The sequence below is a fragment of the Equus quagga genome, chromosome 4 (assembly GCF_021613505.1).
Source record: "Equus quagga isolate Etosha38 chromosome 4, UCLA_HA_Equagga_1.0, whole genome shotgun sequence".
NCBI classification, from domain to species: Eukaryota; Metazoa; Chordata; class Mammalia; order Perissodactyla; family Equidae; genus Equus; species Equus quagga.
Window position 1 is genome coordinate 20,650,707 of NC_060270.1, and position 19,759 is coordinate 20,670,465.

General features: G+C 45.7%; 1 protein-coding gene across 1 annotated transcript in view; it reads left to right on the forward strand.

The window, feature by feature from the left end:
• The window catches only part of ARHGAP31 (Rho GTPase activating protein 31), a 105,838-nt gene that overhangs the window by 78,129 nt on the left and 7,950 nt on the right, over positions 1-19,759 (forward strand). Inside the window, exons 7-10 of the mRNA XM_046658040.1 lie at positions 3,445-3,643; positions 5,747-5,871; positions 11,504-11,566; positions 13,822-14,397. Of these exons, the coding sequence (XP_046513996.1) occupies positions 3,445-3,643; positions 5,747-5,871; positions 11,504-11,566; positions 13,822-14,397 (963 nt within the window). The remainder of the gene's footprint in view (positions 1-3,444; positions 3,644-5,746; positions 5,872-11,503; positions 11,567-13,821; positions 14,398-19,759) is intronic.

Here is a 19,759-nt window from a genome sequence, read left to right on the forward strand (position 1 = left end):
ATATTTTGTTCTAAGCTACATAAATGCTTTGTGAAAGTAAGTAAGAAGTAATATGCATTCATTCATTCATCCTTTTGAGTCAGCTGATAAGTTAGTGGGGACTTATTCTATGCCAGGAACTCTTGCAGGCACTCCACACACATCATCTTATTGGCTTATCACAACCACCATGAAGAACCGGAGAACCGGAAAAGCTTAGTAACTGCCCAAAGCCACACAGCTAGTAACTGGTGGCACTGAACATTGAACTTAAAGCTTTCAGCCCATGCTCTTTCCTTAACTCCGTGCTGCCTCTGTGAGGAAAAAATAGGAAAATAGGCAGATAAGGCGTTCTGGAGAATTATTACCTTTTGGGAAATGTCCTTCTAGACAGCAAATCCCATGCATGACTGTTAGTGTTAAGGTTCTTCCTAATTCCAACCTGGGGATGCCAGTTCTCTTTATGACCATTGCCTTAATCATCTTTCGTCCTGCACATTGAAATCCGATTTACTCTTTAGCCTTTAACTCTTGATTGCCTCCAATACTTATTTTTCAGTTATTTCATTTAAAGCTTCTTGTTATGAATTCATATTGATTGGTAAGGTACCACACCTAATGTTTACACAAAATAGAATAAGTCAGACCCTCTGGAATTTGAGATTTGGAAATAGGGTTCTATTTCAAACTGGAAAGATTTTAGAAGTCATAGAACCCAATACATTTAACTGATAAACGAGAGCAATGAGGCCAGAGGGATTGTGATATACCCAAGACTCATGAAAACGTAAATATGTATCGAGCACCCCCTGGGTGCCAGGCCCTGTTCTTGACACTGGGGCAGTGCCAGTGCACAAAACAGCAAAGACCCTGCCCTGCATAGAGCTATGCTCTGCTTGAGAAGACCGGCAATAAACAAGTGTACAAGTAAATACATTATCCCTTCAAAGAATAAATGCCCTGAAGAAAATACAGCAGGGTAACAAGATGGCCAGTGACTTGGGGGTGTTATTTTGGTACAGAATGGCCATGGTCTCTGAGGATGTGATCTTTGAACTGAGACCTGAATGACAAGAGGAACCAGTCATGTGAGGATCTGGGGACAATGTTCCAAACCCAGAGAACAGGGAGTGTAAACGCTCTGAGGCAGAAAGGGCTCATAGTGTTGCAGAACGTCAGCCAGTGTGGTCTCCAAAGTGGGTGCCCCACCCTAGTGGGTGCCAAAGACCAAAATACCCAAGTATGGGTGTTGGAAGAAACTATGAGAATTTCTTTTTCATCTATTTTTATTGTATGCTTTGTAATTTCTATGATTTTGCATGTTTTCGATTACACATAATACAAGCATAGTGGTATATATGTATAATTTACAAATATATGTGTGTATATAATGAGAGTATACATTAAAAAACTTGTCCTGTATATTTTTGTAGACTACTGGGTGATTGGGTGAGAAGGAGAAGGAAAGCAGATGGAAGGTCCTGGTCGGTCATGCTGGGAGTTTGTTCTCCGTGCCATGGGAAAGCATTGGAGGATTTTGAGCAGGGAGCGCAGGATCTCAGCATTCTGGCTGCTGAAAGGCAGCAAGGCTGGAAGCAGGGAGACCAGTTAAGGAGCTATGGAAAGACCTCAAGAAATGGGGTGGGAAACCATGGCAGCCTGGACTACATGTCAGCAGTGGAAAGGGGAAAGTGGCTGGATACAGGATATATATTGGAGGGAGAATTACAAGACTGGCTTATGGGCCAGATGTCGGGGGAGGGGGTGCATCAAAGAGAGGAATGAATGAAAAATAACTACTTCAGGTTTTGGCTTAATGCAACTGGGTGATCCGTGGTGCCATTTACCAACTTGGAGAAGACGGCAGGAGGTACTAGAGGTGAGGAGCAGAAATCACAAGCTTTGTTATGAAATGTAAAGTTAGAGACGCCTATTAAACACCTAAGCAGAGACGCTGAGTAGGCCTACGGGAGCCTGGAACTCAGGGGAGAGGCGGGTGCTAACCCAAGGCCTCAGACTGTGCAGTCTGTGTTCTGCCCACTGTTCCAGTTGCTTCTAGAGTGATTTAATTTTTTAAGTAAATAATCAACAAAACCATAAATAATCTAGACTCTATGAACAAACGCTGAGAATAAATTAAATTTAAATATTTTAACTTCCTGTGGATTAAGTCGGAAAACTGGGTTAAGGTCAGAAACTGTACTGAGAAGTTTTCTGGACTGCAAATTTACTGGATGGCATCCTGCTGAAGGACGGCCACGCTGTCCTCCCTGGAAACACCCAGTGTTACCTACTGTCTCCATTTTCTACAACGCCCCTTTTTCAGTAGTTTTATTTCCCTCTGAAATAAGAGACGGGGTCACGCTCTGCAAAGAGAAATAGTGCCCTCAAGGTGCTTTTGAAAATTAGGTGAGTTCTGTACCAAAAATGACTTCTTAGTCTTAGTTGACCCCGGTTATCCTTGAGGCTTTTCACACCTTCTGAAGTTACAGAAAACTGGCAAGGTTGCCGCAAGACTAACTAGAGGCAAACTTAGGCCTCTTTTTTTTCACTTAGATCAGGATTTCTCAACCTTGGCACTATTGACATTTGTGCTGGATAATTCTTGTTGTGGGGCTGTCCTGTGCTTTGTAGGATGTTATCAGCATCCTTGGCCTCTACCCATGAGGTGCCAGGAGCACTCCCACACACACTTAGGACAACTCAAACTGTTTCCACAAATTGCCAAATGTCCCTGGCTGGAGCGAGGGGGTATGAAATCACCCCAAGTTGAGAACCACTGACTCAGAGAAAAGAGATAACCCTGGACACCAGCAATCTGCCATCATCACTTCTATTTCTCAAAAAAAACCATATAAGGAAGAGGTTAGCTTGCATGCTCTTGAAGATGACTGGGTAGTGAGTCAAACGCCACTTATCTTTTAGGGAATAGTATAGGCCGTAAAATGTCTTTCTGTTGCAGAGATATAAGCCCAGATGATGGAGGGAAAGTACAGGCTCCAACCTTAAATTGCCTTGAGCCCGTGGTCCCCAGCTGCGGAGAGAGGGATAGTCTCCTGCTTTCCCCTAGCTGAGTTAGGCTCCCTCCGTGGCTGGACATTCAGTCCCACCTGGCCAAAGCAGTAGGCAGTTCCCAGGGGCAAAGACCCACTGCTGCTGCTCTGGCCCACAGTGAGTGCTCAGTAAATGTTTGTCATTGAATGAATGAATGAATGAATGAATGATCCCTCTCTGAAAAGGCCAGAACTACAGATTACCTCCTGAAGCCCTTGTGTGCCTTCAGCTAGTCTAGCCAGAAGGGTTGTCATTTTCCTGTGGGCAGCCTCTGCCCTAGACCCTACCAGGCCCAAGAGAAGCCCCCTGTCAGTAGGTCAGGAATGGAGGGTCTGTGGATGGGGAATCTGGCTGGGCCCAGCACATAGGCCTCCTCCCAGGAGGTCTGTGAGCTTTTCTCTTTTTTTATAGAAAACCGGCCCATCATGAAGAGCCAGACCTTGCCAGCCCTCTCTCCGCCCATGAAGTTGGTGAGCCTGGAGGAAGCTCAGGCTCGGAGCCTGGCTACTAACCATCCCGCTCGGAAGGAAAGGAGAGAGAATAGCCTGCCTGAGATTGTCCCTCCCATGGGCACCCTCTTCCACACCGTCCTTGAGTTACCAGACAACAAGCAAGTGGCATTCTTTTGAATTCTGGGAGATGTTTGGGTGGAGGGAGACAGAGGAGGAAGGTGTGTAGTCTCAGGGCCATGATGGCAGCATGGGTTGGGGGTGTCATCTGCGCTGGGGTGTAGGGAAACATTCCAGAAGAGAAGGGAGCTGTCTCCACAACTGTCTCTCACCAGCAGCTGATGCCTTCACTCACTGCCCCAGAGTTATCAAGATCCCCGATCCCGTAGAGGAGAGCCCGAGAACCATGGTGGGGGTGGAGTCATAGGGGTCAAGAGTCATGACTGAAATCCTTCACTTCTTAGTTTAGACAAAACAGGCTGGACATTTTCCAAAGGAAGTTTGGTAAAAACAAAAACTCGACCCTGTCCCCCCCATCCTCCACCTCCACGGAGCATTACAACAGCCCTATATAGAGATGAAAGGAGGACAAGTTGACAGAGAGTGCCACTCTGGACTGACAGCTGTGGGCTGCACTTGGGGACATGCATCCCTGGCTTCCATTCCCCACCTCATACCTGTCAGAGCCCTCCCTCTCCTCCAAAAGCAAGCAAAACATCATTTTCATTCATAGGAGATTTTCTTTCCTTATTCCTCCCTCTCACTTGTTCTGTGTAACCCTGGTCTCCACACACCCCTCCTCCCCCCTCCCCCTCACACCTGTGTCAAAGGAGGCAGTGACTGAAGCAGGAAACCTAAATTCTAGGCAGACAGTAGGTGGAGGAGCTGCAAGGCAATCTTTTTGCTGGAGATGGTCATCCTCACTGTTTGGTCCCGGAGAAGAGGTATGAAAACAGACACCTCAGACCTCTTGTCAGTTCGCTTCCCAGGATGGCAGGGCTGTTTCCCTTTGAGGGGGAGAAAGAGCACTGCCACATTGCACAACTGTAGGAGGCAGCTGTCACACTGCATGTTATGGGAATGGCACACCTGGAACTCACCTGGCAAGAAGCCCTCCGTTTCCTGGAGTGCAGGGATGGTGCTCTCTCAAGACTGAGCCCCACTGCTCCTCCCCCTAAACCCCTGGAGAGTTAGTCTCCCACCCACGGGTCAGGAAGAAGTGAATCTCAGAAGGACCTCTGCCTTCAACCGCACCTGGGTACGTGACCCTGTAAAATATACCCAAAGTCAAGTGCTTGATAAAACCAGGCCAAATCCAGAAAACACCACCACGCACTGCACGTCTCTCTCTGACTGATCGTAAAACACGCTGGGCTTGAGAACTGGATGTCCAAGAGAATACTGCAGAGAAAAGGTCCCTTGTGGAACCCACAAGTTGCAGGGTTTCTTCCTGGAACTTTATGAAGTCCAATAGCTGGGCCGAGCCAGAGCAGGGCAAGGCGCCTGTGGTGACCCCTGGTGGCGCCAGGCTCTCTGGACCCAGTCTAGCACTCTCCTTCCCCTGCCCCCTACTGAGGCATCAGGGAAGTGGGAGACAAAGCCGGAGACACACTCACTGCCCTCTGCATTTCTCTGCAGCGACCGCTGACCGCAGGGCAGCCTGCCACCCTCCCAGGCCAGACCCTTTTCCAAGTTGCTTTCTCATCCAGCCCCTTTCCAGCCTGTGAAAGTCTTCAGCAGCCCTTTCCTCACCTGTGGATATGCCAGCAGTGTGGCCACAGTGCAGGGAGAATAACAGGACTGAGGCCTATGGTCTTGAGTGTTTACTCCCATAAAAAAGAAGTATCTTTGAAAACTCAGGACTGAGTGCTTGCCAGAATTCCTACCAGAATTCCCAGAACTGTGTGGTTGCTCATGACCTCTGAGTCCCCCACCCATCCCTGCCTCTGTTTGCCCCACCCCTGCCTCTAACAGCACGCCTTCGCCCCTTCCTCTGGGGATTGTGGTCCTTTGCTCTGGTGTGGAGACCAGGGTTACACAGAACAAGTGAGAGGGAGGAATAAGGAAAGAAAGCCTAGCTTGGTCGCCTCAGGCATCCCTAGACAGTGTGAGAGGCAGGCCCAACTTGAATATTAGAGAGGTGTTTCCTGAAATGTCAGAGCCATTCATAGCTAAGAACATGACTGGGGTAGTCCTTGTCAATTTAAATGTCCCGCTGAAGTGACTAGTTACTAAACTAACCTTTTATGGCTTGGCTCGTTCAGAAGAAAGCTCTCCAGTAAATCGAAGAAGTGGAAATCAATCTTTAACCTGGGCCGTTCCGGATCCGACTCCAAGTCAAAGCTGAGTAGGAATGGGAGTGTGTTCGTGAGAGGACAGAGGCTCTCAGGTGAGACTCAGCAAGCAGTTATGTTTATGAGATGGATACTTTTTCCTAATTCTGCTTCTTAAGTCTTTCGTTTTGTCGACGAAAATAATCCATAACCAATTTGTAAATGAAAATTTGGGTGAGTTTATTCTGAGCTTAAATCTGAGGATTATAACCCAGGAGAGTCTTTCCACAAAGGAACAGAGCACTACAAAGAAGTGGGGGTATACAGGGTGGTTATATACCCTCAGAGAGTATGTTTCACATATGATTGAAATGTCCCTTTTGCAATAGTCACAAGGCTGCTCTGTCAGCACAGTGACTGATGGAAACAGCAGCTAGGCCTGCTGTCTCAGTGAACCCCGCGGGGTGGCAGGTCCGTTGCCTCAAGCTGGGCAGTCACAGATGAGCGCTGCAATCTAAAGAAAGTTCCCAGCCTAAAGAAAGATGCTTAATTTTTAAGGAGATGCCAACGTTGGGAGGGGGAGGGAAGTTGCACCTTTATCTCAAAATGTCTAAGCAGATATACAATGCATGCTCAATGGCCACAGTCAGGCCCTTTTGGAAAAACAAAGTCAGGCCGAATTAGGTTTATACCAAATGGCTTCCTCATATATGCCAGTATATCCTATTGCTTGCCATTTTTATTTGTCAGTTTGATCACATCAAGCTACCTAACCCTGAAAGAGAAACTTATAAATTAACTAGGGAGTCTTTTCTTTCTTTTAGATAATTTTAGATTTGCAAAAATGGTACATGGAGAACCCATATACCCTTTACGTAATTTCCCCAAATGTTAACATATTACATAACCATAATACAAAGATCAAAGCCAGAATATTAGTATCAATATAATACTATTAAATAATTCACCATCTTCATTCATATTTGGCCAATTGTCCCACTAACGTCTTTTTTCTGGTCCAGGAACCCACATTGCATTCAGTTGTCATGCATCCTTAATCTCCTCCCGTCTAAGACAAGTCCTCAGTCTTTCTGACCTTGACACTTTGGAAGAGTACTGACCATTTACTTTGTAGACGATACCTCAGTTTGTGTTTGTCTGATGTTTTCTCATGATTAGACTGAGGTTATGAATGTTGTGTCTGTCTCAGTGTGTCCTATCAGGAGACACATGGTGTCAACATCTTATGGCTGGTGATGTCAACTTTGACCACTTGGTTAAGCTGTCTACAAGGTTTTGTCCCTGTAAAGTTACTATTTTTTCCTTTGCAATTAGTAAGTATCTTGTGGGAGATATTTTGAGACTATGCAAATATCCTGTTACTTATCATACTTTCATCCATGACCTTTAGCATCCATCAGTGGTTCTTGCCTGCAACAGTTATGATTGTGGTGTTTGCCAAATGGTCATTGTCTATTTCCATCCTTCCTTCTACATTTATTCATTGAACTCTACCGTAGGAAGCTCTGACCCCTCTCCCCCAGGGTCAGGTCATGATTCTCACACGGGGATGCTGCCCTGTGGGAATTCTATCTGAGTCGTGAATAGGAATTGATGCAGGAGGAACTCAGGGAACCACTGTACAGTGAGGAACATAACCAATCCAGCTGAATATTATGTCAGAAAGAGAAGATTCAAAAGAAATTTGCCATAATGACCTTTAGTGTTATAGATTGAAGGTATGATTTTTAAAAATGGAGGCAATAGTTGTGAAAACAAGTTGAAAAAGGTAAATGTACAAATGCAGTGAGGAAACCTTCACTGGTGGATCCTAGCTGCGGGGGGGGGGGGGGGGGGGGGGGGGGGAAGGACCACAAAAGATAATTTGGGGGACAAATACATTGAATATTAGAATTGTAGATTTTCATCATGTGCAAGTGGTTCTTAGGAGATAGTGCTAAAGTTGAAGTATTTAAGGCGAGGTGTCAAAATATTGAAATGCACTTGCAGATGATTCACCAGAATATAGGCAAGCAGATATAGATAAAGATATATGGCAAAATATATATATTTTAATAAAATAAAAGATGTAGATAAAGATAAAATATACGGCAAAATGTCAATTTAGGTGGTAGGTTTAGAGGTCTTCAACTTTTCTGACTATTTGAAATTTTTAATAATAAAGATTTGGAGGGGGAGAGTAATGCCTTTAGGGAAAATAAGACATAAATATTTTTAAGGACATTCCTCGAACCCAGTGATAATTGTATGCCAAGGATCATAAAGTGCAGATGTTAGAAATCTTCGAGTTTCCCTATTAGAGTCATGAGTAACGAGGGTGTAGCTGTTACGATGATTCAGCTTGTAAATAATAGCAAATCCAACTCAATCAAGTCCTGGAGGAGAAAGAACGTCATTTCTGGCAGCTTGTTCCTGAGAGCAAAGATCCTTCTTTCCCAGAAGCCCTCATTCCACTCCCCCGCTGTCTCAGTTGCCTTCACTGAGTCACAAGGGTCAATCTTTATGGCTAAGGGAGTGCCCTGTGCTGATTGGCTTAGGCCTGGGTTCCTGAACCAATCACTGGCATGAGGAATGGGATTACAGCCAGACGCACTCAAGAAATGCAAGGGCTCCGTGAGAAGGAGAAAGGGAAATAGATTCTGGGTAGGCATCTGCAATATTCATTATAGGGGGAACCATGTCTTTCACAAAATGCAAAGATAGCCCAGGTGAAGAGGGGAAGTTGCCTTAGGCATGGTAGATCAGATATAAATCAGAAATTAGGATTCTCAAAGGAGCATTTCAGGGGAGGAGTACCTGGCAAGAAACTCCTGATCTAATAAGAGATTTGCTTAAGCACATCAAAGAGAGAATTTCAGTTATAGAATCAGGGATACAATGAAAGAGGTTCACCAAGTAACGAAAAATCAAAAACAATAGAACAAAACAAACAAGGAAAAAATGAAACAAATGATTTGCCTTGATCTGGACTTAGGAAGATTTCCACCCCCGTGTGCTTTTCAAAAAGAGGAAGTCCAAGGTGCCGGATCAAACGGTGGTACATTCACAGAAGGCACAGGATGTCCTGGCCAGGGCTTCTCTGCACAGCTGCACCTCAGAATCACCCACAGGGTGTGGTTCACACCCACAGCAACTTGCCTGAGGTCTGTGGTGAAGTCAGGGTGTTGGTAGCGTTTAAAAAGCTCCCAGGTGATTCTGATATGCATCCAGGATTGAAGGCCACTGGTCTGATACCTCATGAACAAACTAATCAGAGATAGATCACCAAATTAGCTGAATTTTGAGGAGATGCAAGGATGAAATTAAAGAGCCATCAGTGTCAATACAAGGGGCTCTCTGTGACCTTGACTATTGCCTGAGTGGCCACTTTTCACCAGAGGAATGTTTCTGGAACCCTAGAAACTAAAGACTTGGTGGGGAGTTGTGGGGGGGCTGCTTTATGGTCATGATCCCCCAGCGTGGTCTCTGCAAGTGGCGCATGGGCTCACTATCTGTTGAAATATGCATGTGAAAAAAGTGAATCAGTGGATTAACATATTTAAATAATTTTTTAAATCTTGATAAAAGCTCCATAATTAAGAGCATTTAAAAAATTGATTCACCATGAATAATATTGGAGATTTTTGGGGGGAGCAGGGCAGGTAAAAGGGTGTTTGTTTAATCATATTTAGGAAATGGAACAGAAATGGAAAATAAATGATAAGAAAAACTGGGATATTGACTGAAGGAAGACACATAAACTTTGGAGTCTCCCGGGCACCAGTGTACTGGAATTTGTATATCATCAAACAGGGAGAGTCCAGGGAACCCTCCAAAGTGAACTCCTTTGAGCAGGAAAATCCCAAAGCCATAGGGATAATCTAAGAGAAGGGCCTCAAGGACCCCAGGGCTGCCAGAAAACTGGTGAATGCACCTGCATGAGGCCAGGCCAAGGTCCCAGACAGAAAAATATAATCTAGGTGTAGTCATGGGCCAAGGAGCCCTGTGCACTTAGTTACTATCCAGTAAAAGGGCCAGAGAATCCTTGGGGATTGTTCCCAAAAGCCACAGCTCTGATGTGCTGCTGTGGCCACCAAGGCAACACGGAACTGCATGGTCATAAAGTGGGTCCCACATGACAGGTGAACACTGATGGCCCTGCAGACAGAACTGTTTCCCATCCTCCACGACACTCAGGGTCACCTGGTCACTGCCCCTAAAGGCTGACACACGAAAACCAGAAGAAGTCCAGAAACACAGCCCCTAGAAAATAGAGGCAAATCTCGTCTCAGAACACATGAATGAAGGGGTGCTGGCCAGGCCGTTTTAGGACAATAAGTCAGTTTGTAAACTTGTGGACATAGCAGATCTTCAAAGGACAAGAATTCTGGCCCACTGCTGGAAGGAAGGAGGTGGAAGGCCATCTCTGCCCTTGGAGGGTTTGAGTGAAGATGGCTGTGTCCTCCCACAGCACTGTGGGCCCCAGTGGGAGAGAGGCCCTGAGCTGGGGAGGCCAAGGGGCTAATTCAGAGCCTCTCAGAAGGAGAAGACTTTGGAGCAAGAGGGAAAAAGGGGGAACTTTCAAAGAGGGGAAAACAAGTGTGAGTTAGAGCCCTATTTGGTTTAGGGCCAACTCTGAGTGTTTCTTCTAGAACCATCTCCTGGCTTCCCCTTTGTGGCTGAGCCCTGGCCTTTACTAGGTAACACTGACAACGACAGGAGAGATAGTAACTTTTTATTGAGCATTTATTCTGTTCTAGGTTAGTACAACCTAACTACTTTATGTGCATTGCACATTGAATCCTCACAACAGCTCTATCTTGCCTCATTTTACATATGAGAAAACTGAAGTTTAGAAAAGATAAGCTGCTTATCTGAAACCACACAGCCCACAGGTGGCAGAGATGGGATTCAAAGCCACGTCTGTCCGAATCCAGAGTTACCTGAAAGGCTACCGGTCCTAGGGCTCCCGCTTGGCTTCCAAACTGCCTTCTCTCCCCGCCCAGCAAGCTTGACTTGAAGGAACTACCTTCCAGCCAATTCAGCAAACTGATAAGACATGATGTTCGTGAAACTGCCTCCTCCTGTGCTTGGAATACTAAACCACATTCTTCCAAAAACCTGCTCAGGTGGCTTCCAAAGATGCATAGAGTACACCAGGCACATCGTAGGCGCACAAAAAAGCCTGGGCTACTTGGGATCTGCTCCAGCCTGAGGGTGGCGGGTGAGACCAAGTGGGGAGCAACCAGTCCGCAGACCTAGGAGCAGATCTGCACATGGGGAGCAAGGTGTCTTCAGCTCTCCTGGGCCCTCTCACAGGTTGTACCAAATACCTGGGTGCTGACAGATGTGGCTGCAGCAAGAATCCTGCTCTCCCCCTGCCAAATAGGCAGGGCTGCCTGGAGCCTCATGGGTTCCACCCCCTTGGATCAATCTTTGAATCCTTTATGTACATTAAAATTGGGTTCAGGACTCCTCATTTGCTGATAGCTATTTGGCAAAATGGTGATTTACCTTTATCTGTAAAATGTTAATAAAACTTTGATCTACAACTGCCCTGTTTTTATAAGGTCAGTCCCATTAAGAAAGTAGGAACATCTAAGAGCGGAGTAGGGGAATGTTTTCCAAAGGGGAAAATGATAAATACTTTCCGAAAGAAAGTTCTCGTGTACTTACAGGCTGAGCTATTGTTCTGACTGCTTCCTCTTCAGGTGCATTCATCAGGGTTATTTTTTCTTTTGTCTTTAGTGGAAAAGGCTACTATCCGCCCAGCTAAAAGCATGGACTCGCTGTGCTCAGTGCCTGTGGAAGGTGAGATTTTTACATTCGGACTCGGAACCGGGGTTCACAACTGGGAGCCTGGAGCTCCCACACCAGAGTGGCCTTCGTAAGCTGCCGGGCCTGCTCGTCTCCAGTCACCTCATGCCCAATCCCCCAGTCCCGACAATCCCCCAGTCCCAAATCCCTTCCTGACCCTTCCTGACCCCAAGGGGTTCACAGAGGCCTCGCATGACCCTCCTCTACTCTGCCTGCCACACAGTGAGGGCTCAGGAGGTGCCCTCTCTCTCCAGCCTTCCTCTAACTGCAGCTGGAGATGACAGACAGCATTTCACATTCAAACCTGAACCCAGGCAAAGCTCAACACCTTTTGATGAGTGAACTGGTTTTTTTTTTTTAGGTTAGTTTTTTTTTTAGTTTTTTAGTTTAAATAAATCGGAATTTTAAAAAAAAGCATCAACACCTAAAAGCCAAGGCAGAGGAGGCTTCCCCCTGGGGAATTAAGAAAAGTCAAGCTCTGGTTACTCAGAGTTTTGCTCAGAGTTTTGTGCCTAGATGCTTCTTTGTCTTGAATTTGCTTGTTTCCATAGGCATTAGCTTCATCATGCTTGCAAAGTCAGGATTTTGAGTTTGTAGATTCATTCATTCATTCATTCATTCACTCATAAACATTGATGGGCACCAGCTCCACGCCAGACACATGTGAAGGATGACATCCCTTGTTGGAGTAGATGTGCACATACAGTTGCATGTCAGGTGACACTGTCACCAAAGTGTCACCCCCCTACGTTGGTTCTTAAAGCTCCACCTGGAAGTGCTGACCTGTACCTGCCTGTCCCTCTTGCTTCTGTTTTTGTGAAGTGGCTAAAATGCACGGTGGCAAGTCAGAAGGAACAGGGCTTCCCCAGCAGCAGACTGTTCAACCTCCCCCACATTTATCCCATGACTTCCCAACCTCTTTAATAGAAGACATTTTTCTCAAACAACTTCCAAAAATTAATTCTAAACTTGTAAAATATTCAGTGAGGTCTTTTTAAGCTGACTCGATCCTTTTAGCATTTTCCCACCTTTATATTCCTCCATTTGCTTTGGTTTTGAAACCTCTCGGGGCAGTTCTTGCCCGGTTTTACGGAATTTAATATTTCAAAATCCCAGTCACCGTGTCTGTGGGCGTTGGGTGGGTTAGCCCACCTTTCTGGGTCTCAGTTTCTTCACGTGTTAAAGGAGATTATTAGGCTTCCCCCACCGAGTGGTCATAAGAATTTTAAACCCAGGGCCGGCCCTGTGGCCAAGTGGTTAAGTTCGTGTGCTCCGCTGCGGCGGCCCAGGGTTTCGCTGGTTCGGATCCTGGGAGCGGACCATGGCACCACTCATCAGGCCACGTTGAGGCAGTGTCCCACATGCCACAACTAGAAGGACCCACAACTAAAAAAATATACAACTATGTACCAGGGGGCTTTGGGGAGAAAAAGGAAAAATAAAATCTTAAAAAAAAAATACAGAATTTAAAATCCATTGCTGCCTAAGATGTCCAGCATAGCACTTGCTGTCTAGTTGGGAATTATTTCCAGGTCCCTGGCAACTCACTTGTCATCTCCCAGCTGATTTATTTCCCATAGAGATTTTTCTTTGCTTTGCTTTCACTTCTAAGTCAGTCAGGAACTCGCTGCTCACAGCTGTGCTTTCTAACATTTAGTTAATTTGCTTTTCTAGTTTCTCATCCTCTGAAGGAGGAAGCCTGGGAAAAGGCAGAGAGGTCTCGCTGAGAAGAGCCTTCATTTCCTTGCTGGGAAATCAAACCCCTGTTTGGGTCCATCTGCCAGAGAAGACTTAAAACAATAAGTTTTAAAGTTTTAAAATAAAGCAAGATTCTGTTAATTTGCCCTTTCTTTCGTCTTCATTTTGAGCAAGCATCATTCTAGCATCTCCCACCAATCTTTTAATTTTTTCGTGATCTACATTTAATGCTCGGTGGATGGCTGCTCTGTGTGGCAATCTTAGCAGTGGCCTTTTGATGGAAACTGCTCCACCTGCAAAGTTTAAAAGGGATCCATATGACACGACGGCAGATGGTACTCTCGGGGCATCATGACAAAATTCTGTGCACATGAGAAGATGCTTCCTCTTGTCAACCACATGTTGTATACCTGTCGTTCTTAGGGTGGCTGTGCCCTTATTAGCATGCTGTGCCTTTCCAGTACTCAAGTTTTGTGAGCCTGCCCTTATGGAGGGCGCTGTGCAGTCGTGTGTGTGCCCAGCCTGCTGACCATGTGTTTGCTTTTCATTAGGGAAAGAAACCAAAGGAAATTTCAATCGAACAGTCACCACCGGTGGATTTTTCATTCCAGCAGCGAAAATGCACTCAACCAGCACGGGCAGCTCCTGTGACCTCAGCAAACAGGAGGGCGAATGGGGCCAGGAGGGTATGCCGGCAGGGGCGGAGGGGGGCTTCGACGTGAGCAGTGACCGGAGCCAACTCCAGGGCGCTCAGGCCCGGCCGCCCCCTGAGCAGCTGAAGGTGTTCCGGCCCATCGAGGATCCCGAGGGCGAGCAGACGGCCCCCAAGATGCTAGGCATGTTCTACACCTCGAACGACAGCCCCAGCAAGTCCGTCTTCACCAGCAGCCTCTTCCAGATGGAGCCCTCGCCCCGGCACCAGCGCAAGGCCCTGAACATCTCCGAGCCCTTTGCCGTGTCCGTGCCTCTCCGTGTGTCAGCCGTCATCAGCACCAACAGCACCCCATGCAGGACACCCCCCAAGGAGCTGCAGTCTCTTTCCAGCCTGGAAGAGTTTTCTTTCCAGGGGTCAGAGAGTGGAGGTTGGCCTGAAGAGGAGAAACCACCGGGAGCTGAGACTTCTACAGGTAAAGGAAGAGAGAGGGTCTGTTTCCTTTGCAAGAGATAAAAACGAGGTTTAAATGTGCTTTAACAGAGTTTGCAAGACAATGTAGTGAAGGGGTGAAGAGCGTGGGCTCTGGAGTCAGACGGCCTGGGGACAAGCCCAGGCTCAGCTGTTTTGCTGTTCAATCTTCAGCACATTAACATAACCTCTCTGTGCCTCAGCTTCTTGATCTGAGAAATGGGAACAGTGTTGCTAACCGTACCTTCTTTATGAGTTTGTCATGAGTATTAAATTAGTTAATACTAATACTAATATAAAGCTCTTAGAACATTGTCTAATACATAGTAAGTACTCAAAGAATGTTACCTTACGATTATTATTATTTTATTCACTCACACAATGAGAAGGCAGGAGGGAAAGCTCATAGAGCGGAATGCAGAGCTGGAACTGGGTGTTCAACTTTTCCAGATTCAATCTCTTTCCACACATCCAACCCACATTTCTACATCATATCTGCAGAGAACATGGCTGGCAACCCGAGCAATGAGAAAGAGCATCTTTCTCCCAATGTCCTTCTATCAAACACAGGGAAGATTCTGATTGGGCCTGCTCGGGTCACATGCCTAGTCTTGGACCAATCACTGTTGCGGGGCTAATAGAGTTGGTTCTAGGACCGGCCAAGCTTGAGTCCCTGGGCCATCTTTGGAGCCGGGAGAGGTTCTGTGATCAATAGCCAAACATGAGCCACATAAAACGGAGGTAGTGAGAACCTCAAGGCAAGGATGACTGAGAGACAAATTGACAAATGCTCATTGTGATTTAAGAATATTTCTATTTCAGTTAATATTAGCTAACTTTTTTGGAGCACCTCTTCTGGTGTCAGGCACTGTCCTGAGTGGTGAGCCTGTGTTATCTCATTTCTCCTCACAGCCACCTCAGGAGGTGGAGGTAGTTACTCTCATCCCCATTTGCTTAGAGAGGCATCAGTTAACTGGCCCAAATCCTCATAGCAAGGAAGTGGGAAAACCAGGATTTTATTCCAGACGAAAAAATCCATGCTTTTAAGCATTCCGTGCTCCCTTACACGTTTGCTCCAGGCTGTGGAGTTACAAAGATTGTTAAGACGTGGTCCCCTCCCCCGGCGAGCTCACAAACTAGGAAAGGAAACTGAAACTCTTTGCTCAAGTGCAGCCCAGGGTCAGCCCGTGGCAGTAGCTGGAGAGTCTCCTGGGCTTTCTGAACGAGGGAGAGCCTAGGTCCCTGAAGTATCATGGGAGAGGTTTCAGAAAGGACCGCAAGGGCATCAAGACGAGGCAGTCCCCTCAGGAGGATTCCAGGAAGGCTTCTCAGAAGAGGTGACATTTGGGCTGGGGCTTCATGAATATGTAGGCTTTCTCCGTGCAGAAAAGATGGGAAAGGACATCCTAGGCTGCAAGGCAGCTAAGTATTGTGGGAAGTGTGGATGTTTTGGACCCCAACTAGGCTGATTCAGACCCCAGCTTCACTACTTTTTGGCAGCGTGACGGTGGGCACTTGGTTGATATCTCTGAGCCTGTTTTCCATCTGCAAAGCAAGGGTGGTTCCTATCTCAATGGCCTGGGTGAGGGCTGAATGGGAGAATGTTCATAAAATGGCTACTCATGGTGTGGCTCACAGAAGATGCTCAACAAATATTTGTCCTTTTCTCTTCCCCCTTGCCTTGAGGTTGGGGGCACAAGATGAGCAAAATCTCAGGGGCGTCAAGTGACGCCCTGTCTGGAGATTGTGCTCTGGGCTGGTGTAGGGGGAGCAGGATGAGGGCCAGGAGAGTTACTGAAGCCTTTGAGGATGAAAGTGTTTTCAGAGGTTTTTATATGATTAGTTATCGTCTCCAAAAGACAGTGTCCGCGGGGCCCAAGGGGTCTTTCGAAGACAGCCTGTCTTTTTTTCCCTCTCTCCTTCCTTGTCTCTGTAACTAAGAACACCCAGGCTATATTAAATTGGTCTGGGAAAGACGCTAGTGGAAACACCAGCTGCCTCCTTGCTTGTGCCTAGTGGCAGTCAGGGCAGAACAAGGGACCTTGTAGGAGGCAGCTATGGAGATGTAGGACTGAGGACCAGAGGGAGATGCCCAAAGGTTCAGGGCCAGTAAGGCCCTCACCCTTCTCTCTTATGGGGTTAGGTTAACTTAAGTTTCTTACGTCCTTCCATAATTATTCCAAATGGAGAACTTCACCTTCCTTAATAAAATACTTTTTGTGCAGTAGGAGTGGGTAAGAAAAATTAAAGATGATTTTTCAGGTTACCTAATTAAAATTTCTAGTCACTCTGGTCAAACCAGTTCTTCCACTTTTGGCCAATCTAGGTGAAATTCCAATGTGACCCAAAAAGTAAGAGATAGCAAGTAAGTATTGCACTTTAACTAAAGTGTTCACAATGAGATCATTAATAGCTCCAAATAAAAAAAAAAAAGGATTATTCAATTAATCATCATAACTGATTATCTGACTTTTGCCTAATTCAAGACTATGTCTTGCTAACCTCAATCCTTGGGGTGAGGGGGAAAAGAACCGCAAACTGGATCGTTCTGAAAGTGAAGGAAGAGCTTATGGGCTGGCTTAACAGTTACAACTAACACTCTCTGCTTCCTCTTCTAGAAATTCTTATTAAAGGGAGGTCAGAGTAACCATATAGCTTTAAGGAAACCTGATCAATGAAAACACAGAATTACTCTAAGAGATCTTAGGAGTTACTGAAGAATTTACAAAGGAATTCTTTTAAATAGTTATATTTTAGTGCATCTGAAATATGAGTTACCTACACAAATTTGTTTTGCCCTATTATCTTTTTAAGCAGGAGCAGCCTATCTCATAAACCCACTATTCTATTAGTTAAGGTAGAAACCAAGGTGCTGTAACATAGAGAACCAAAAACACAGTGGCTCAGACAAGATGGAAGTTGATTTCTGTCTTATCTATCAAAGGTAGGAGGCTGTGCTCTGGGAGTTCCTCTGGGGTCCCAGGTTTCTTCAGCCATCCCAGAGGTGTTGTCCCTGCCCACACAGTCAAAGTGGGCTCAACACCCCCACATTCACATTCCCACCTGTGGGAAGGGAATCAGGAGAGGCAGCCAAGCAGCTTCCACTTAAGAATGGACCCAGAAGTTGCACCCGTCACTTCCACTTCCATCCCACCTGCCAAAACTGACATGGCCACATCTACCTTCAATGGAGGCTGAGAAATATTGTCACTAGCTAGACAGCCATGTGCCCCCTAAAACCTGGGGTGGGGGGGCCAGTTTCTATTTATAACTAAAGAAGAAGAGAATGGATATTAGGGGACAATTAGCAGTCTCTGCCCCATGGTCACCCACTTTGTGCATCATGTGGCCTGTCCTGGGAACCTGCCAGTGCCCTTCCTTTGTGAGCTATAGAGATTCTTTTATAGCTTAGAAGTATCCTTCAAATCTGTCAATCAGCAAAAATGTATTGGACTCATAGGCTCTTAGCAGATAATTTCTTGGAATAGATATGCCTCTGGCCTGAGGAACTTAACCCAGGGTTGGAAGCCCCATACATGTGAAAAGAAAATGGTAGGCTGATGACTTGGCACCACATGGATGATAACAGTGAGTGCTGCAGGAGATGGAGGAAGGAGAGAGTGGTCAGGGAAGGCTCCAAAGAGGAGGAGTTAGGTTTCTGGTTTGAAGAATGGATTAGGTTCAAATCACAGGGAGGACCAGAACAGAGGGGTATAAGGCCTGGCAGGAGGAGGAGGAGAAGATGTGGCTGAGTCAGAGTGAGCAGGGCTTTGAGCAGGAGAGTGAGTGATGCGAACAGCTCACATTTGGCACAGGCCCTTCCTCCATGCCTCATTTTAAGAGTCCATATTCATGGTCATAGTCAATGGAAGGAAGACCCTGAGCTCTACGAAAAGAGACACTGGCAAACACGTTCAACTAAGAGATCTTCGTAGAATGCTAAAAATATATTTTTGAAAAATTACTGATGCATTAGGCTTTTACCCAAAAGTTTCACTTCCAAGAATTTATCCTAAATAAATAGCGTCACAAGTACAAAATGTGTATGCATATCACGGCATTATTTGTAATAGCGAAATACTGGAAACAACCCAAATATCCATCTTTGGGAGATCAGTTTAATAAGTAGGGTGCATCCACACAATTGAGTCCCATGGAGTCTGTAGCTTTGTGAGCCCTACGCCACATTTCCTCAAGCTCCTGAGCATCTGCAGGGGATGGTTTCTGTGCACATCGAAGGCATCCTATCTCAGGTGTCTGCCTTGTGTTTCTGGTTTTCTGCCTCAGGGCTTTTTCTAAAGGGAGGATCTCACCCAGCCCTTGCTCTGGATGGTCCAGAAGTACAGAGAATTAACTGGGGCAGTTCTCAACCAATAGGACATGGGAATTGGTGGCTTAGTGACCCAGCCTCCCACCCTTTGGAGGAATAACTGTGGGGCGCATTCCTCATGGTTCCCCAGGGGGCCACCAGGGATTGAGTCCTGGTTGCTCACTGTGGTAACCAGCTCAATAATATATTCTTTATTGACTTTTCGTCCATCACTGTCTCACCTCCTCACTCCTACTTCATGGAACCACCTTCCAAATAAGCTACCTGCTGACAGGACCTTGGCTCAGGCTCTGCTTTGAGGAGAACCCAAATGAGGCCACATCCTAAAGAACAATGAATCTCATATATAATATGGCATAAATTTCAAGATATATTCTTAAGTGAAAAAATGCAAAGCATGGAACAGTATACAGTATATAGTATATTTTGTGTAGTAAAGGTGGGAAATAAAGTACATACAGTAAAGGTATCTGCTTATGTATGCAAAAATGAATTATGGCAGAATAAATCTGTATGAGCCAGTATATTAGTATAAAAATGGTTATCCCCAAGGGAGGTGGAGGTGTGGAAAAGAGTGGAAGCAACAGGGATGAAAGCAAAATTTTTCTAAAAATACCTTTTTATATAGTTTTAAATTTTGAACTCTGTAGATGTTTTACATATTCAATAATTAAATTAAATTTCAAACATAAGCCTGCTAAGTAGTGGGCAGAGGAAAGTGGCACGATTGTCAATGCTGAGGCGTTATTAGTTCAGATGTCAGGATGCTGTCTGACTGAGTTTCAAGGCTGGCATTGTGCTGAGACACCTTGAGTTAAGTCACCAGCATAACCCGTGGCAATGAGCAGAGTTTGTTCTTAACCAATAAACCTTGAGCTTGTACCCTATGTCAGACACTAATAGGCTTTTGCCTCCACCATCTACTTTATCCTCACGACAGCCCTGCAGTGTACTGTTATGCCATTGTACCAAGATTACAAGATTCACTGAGAAACTAGAATTTGAACTCAGATTTCTTTAATTCCAATGTAAATAA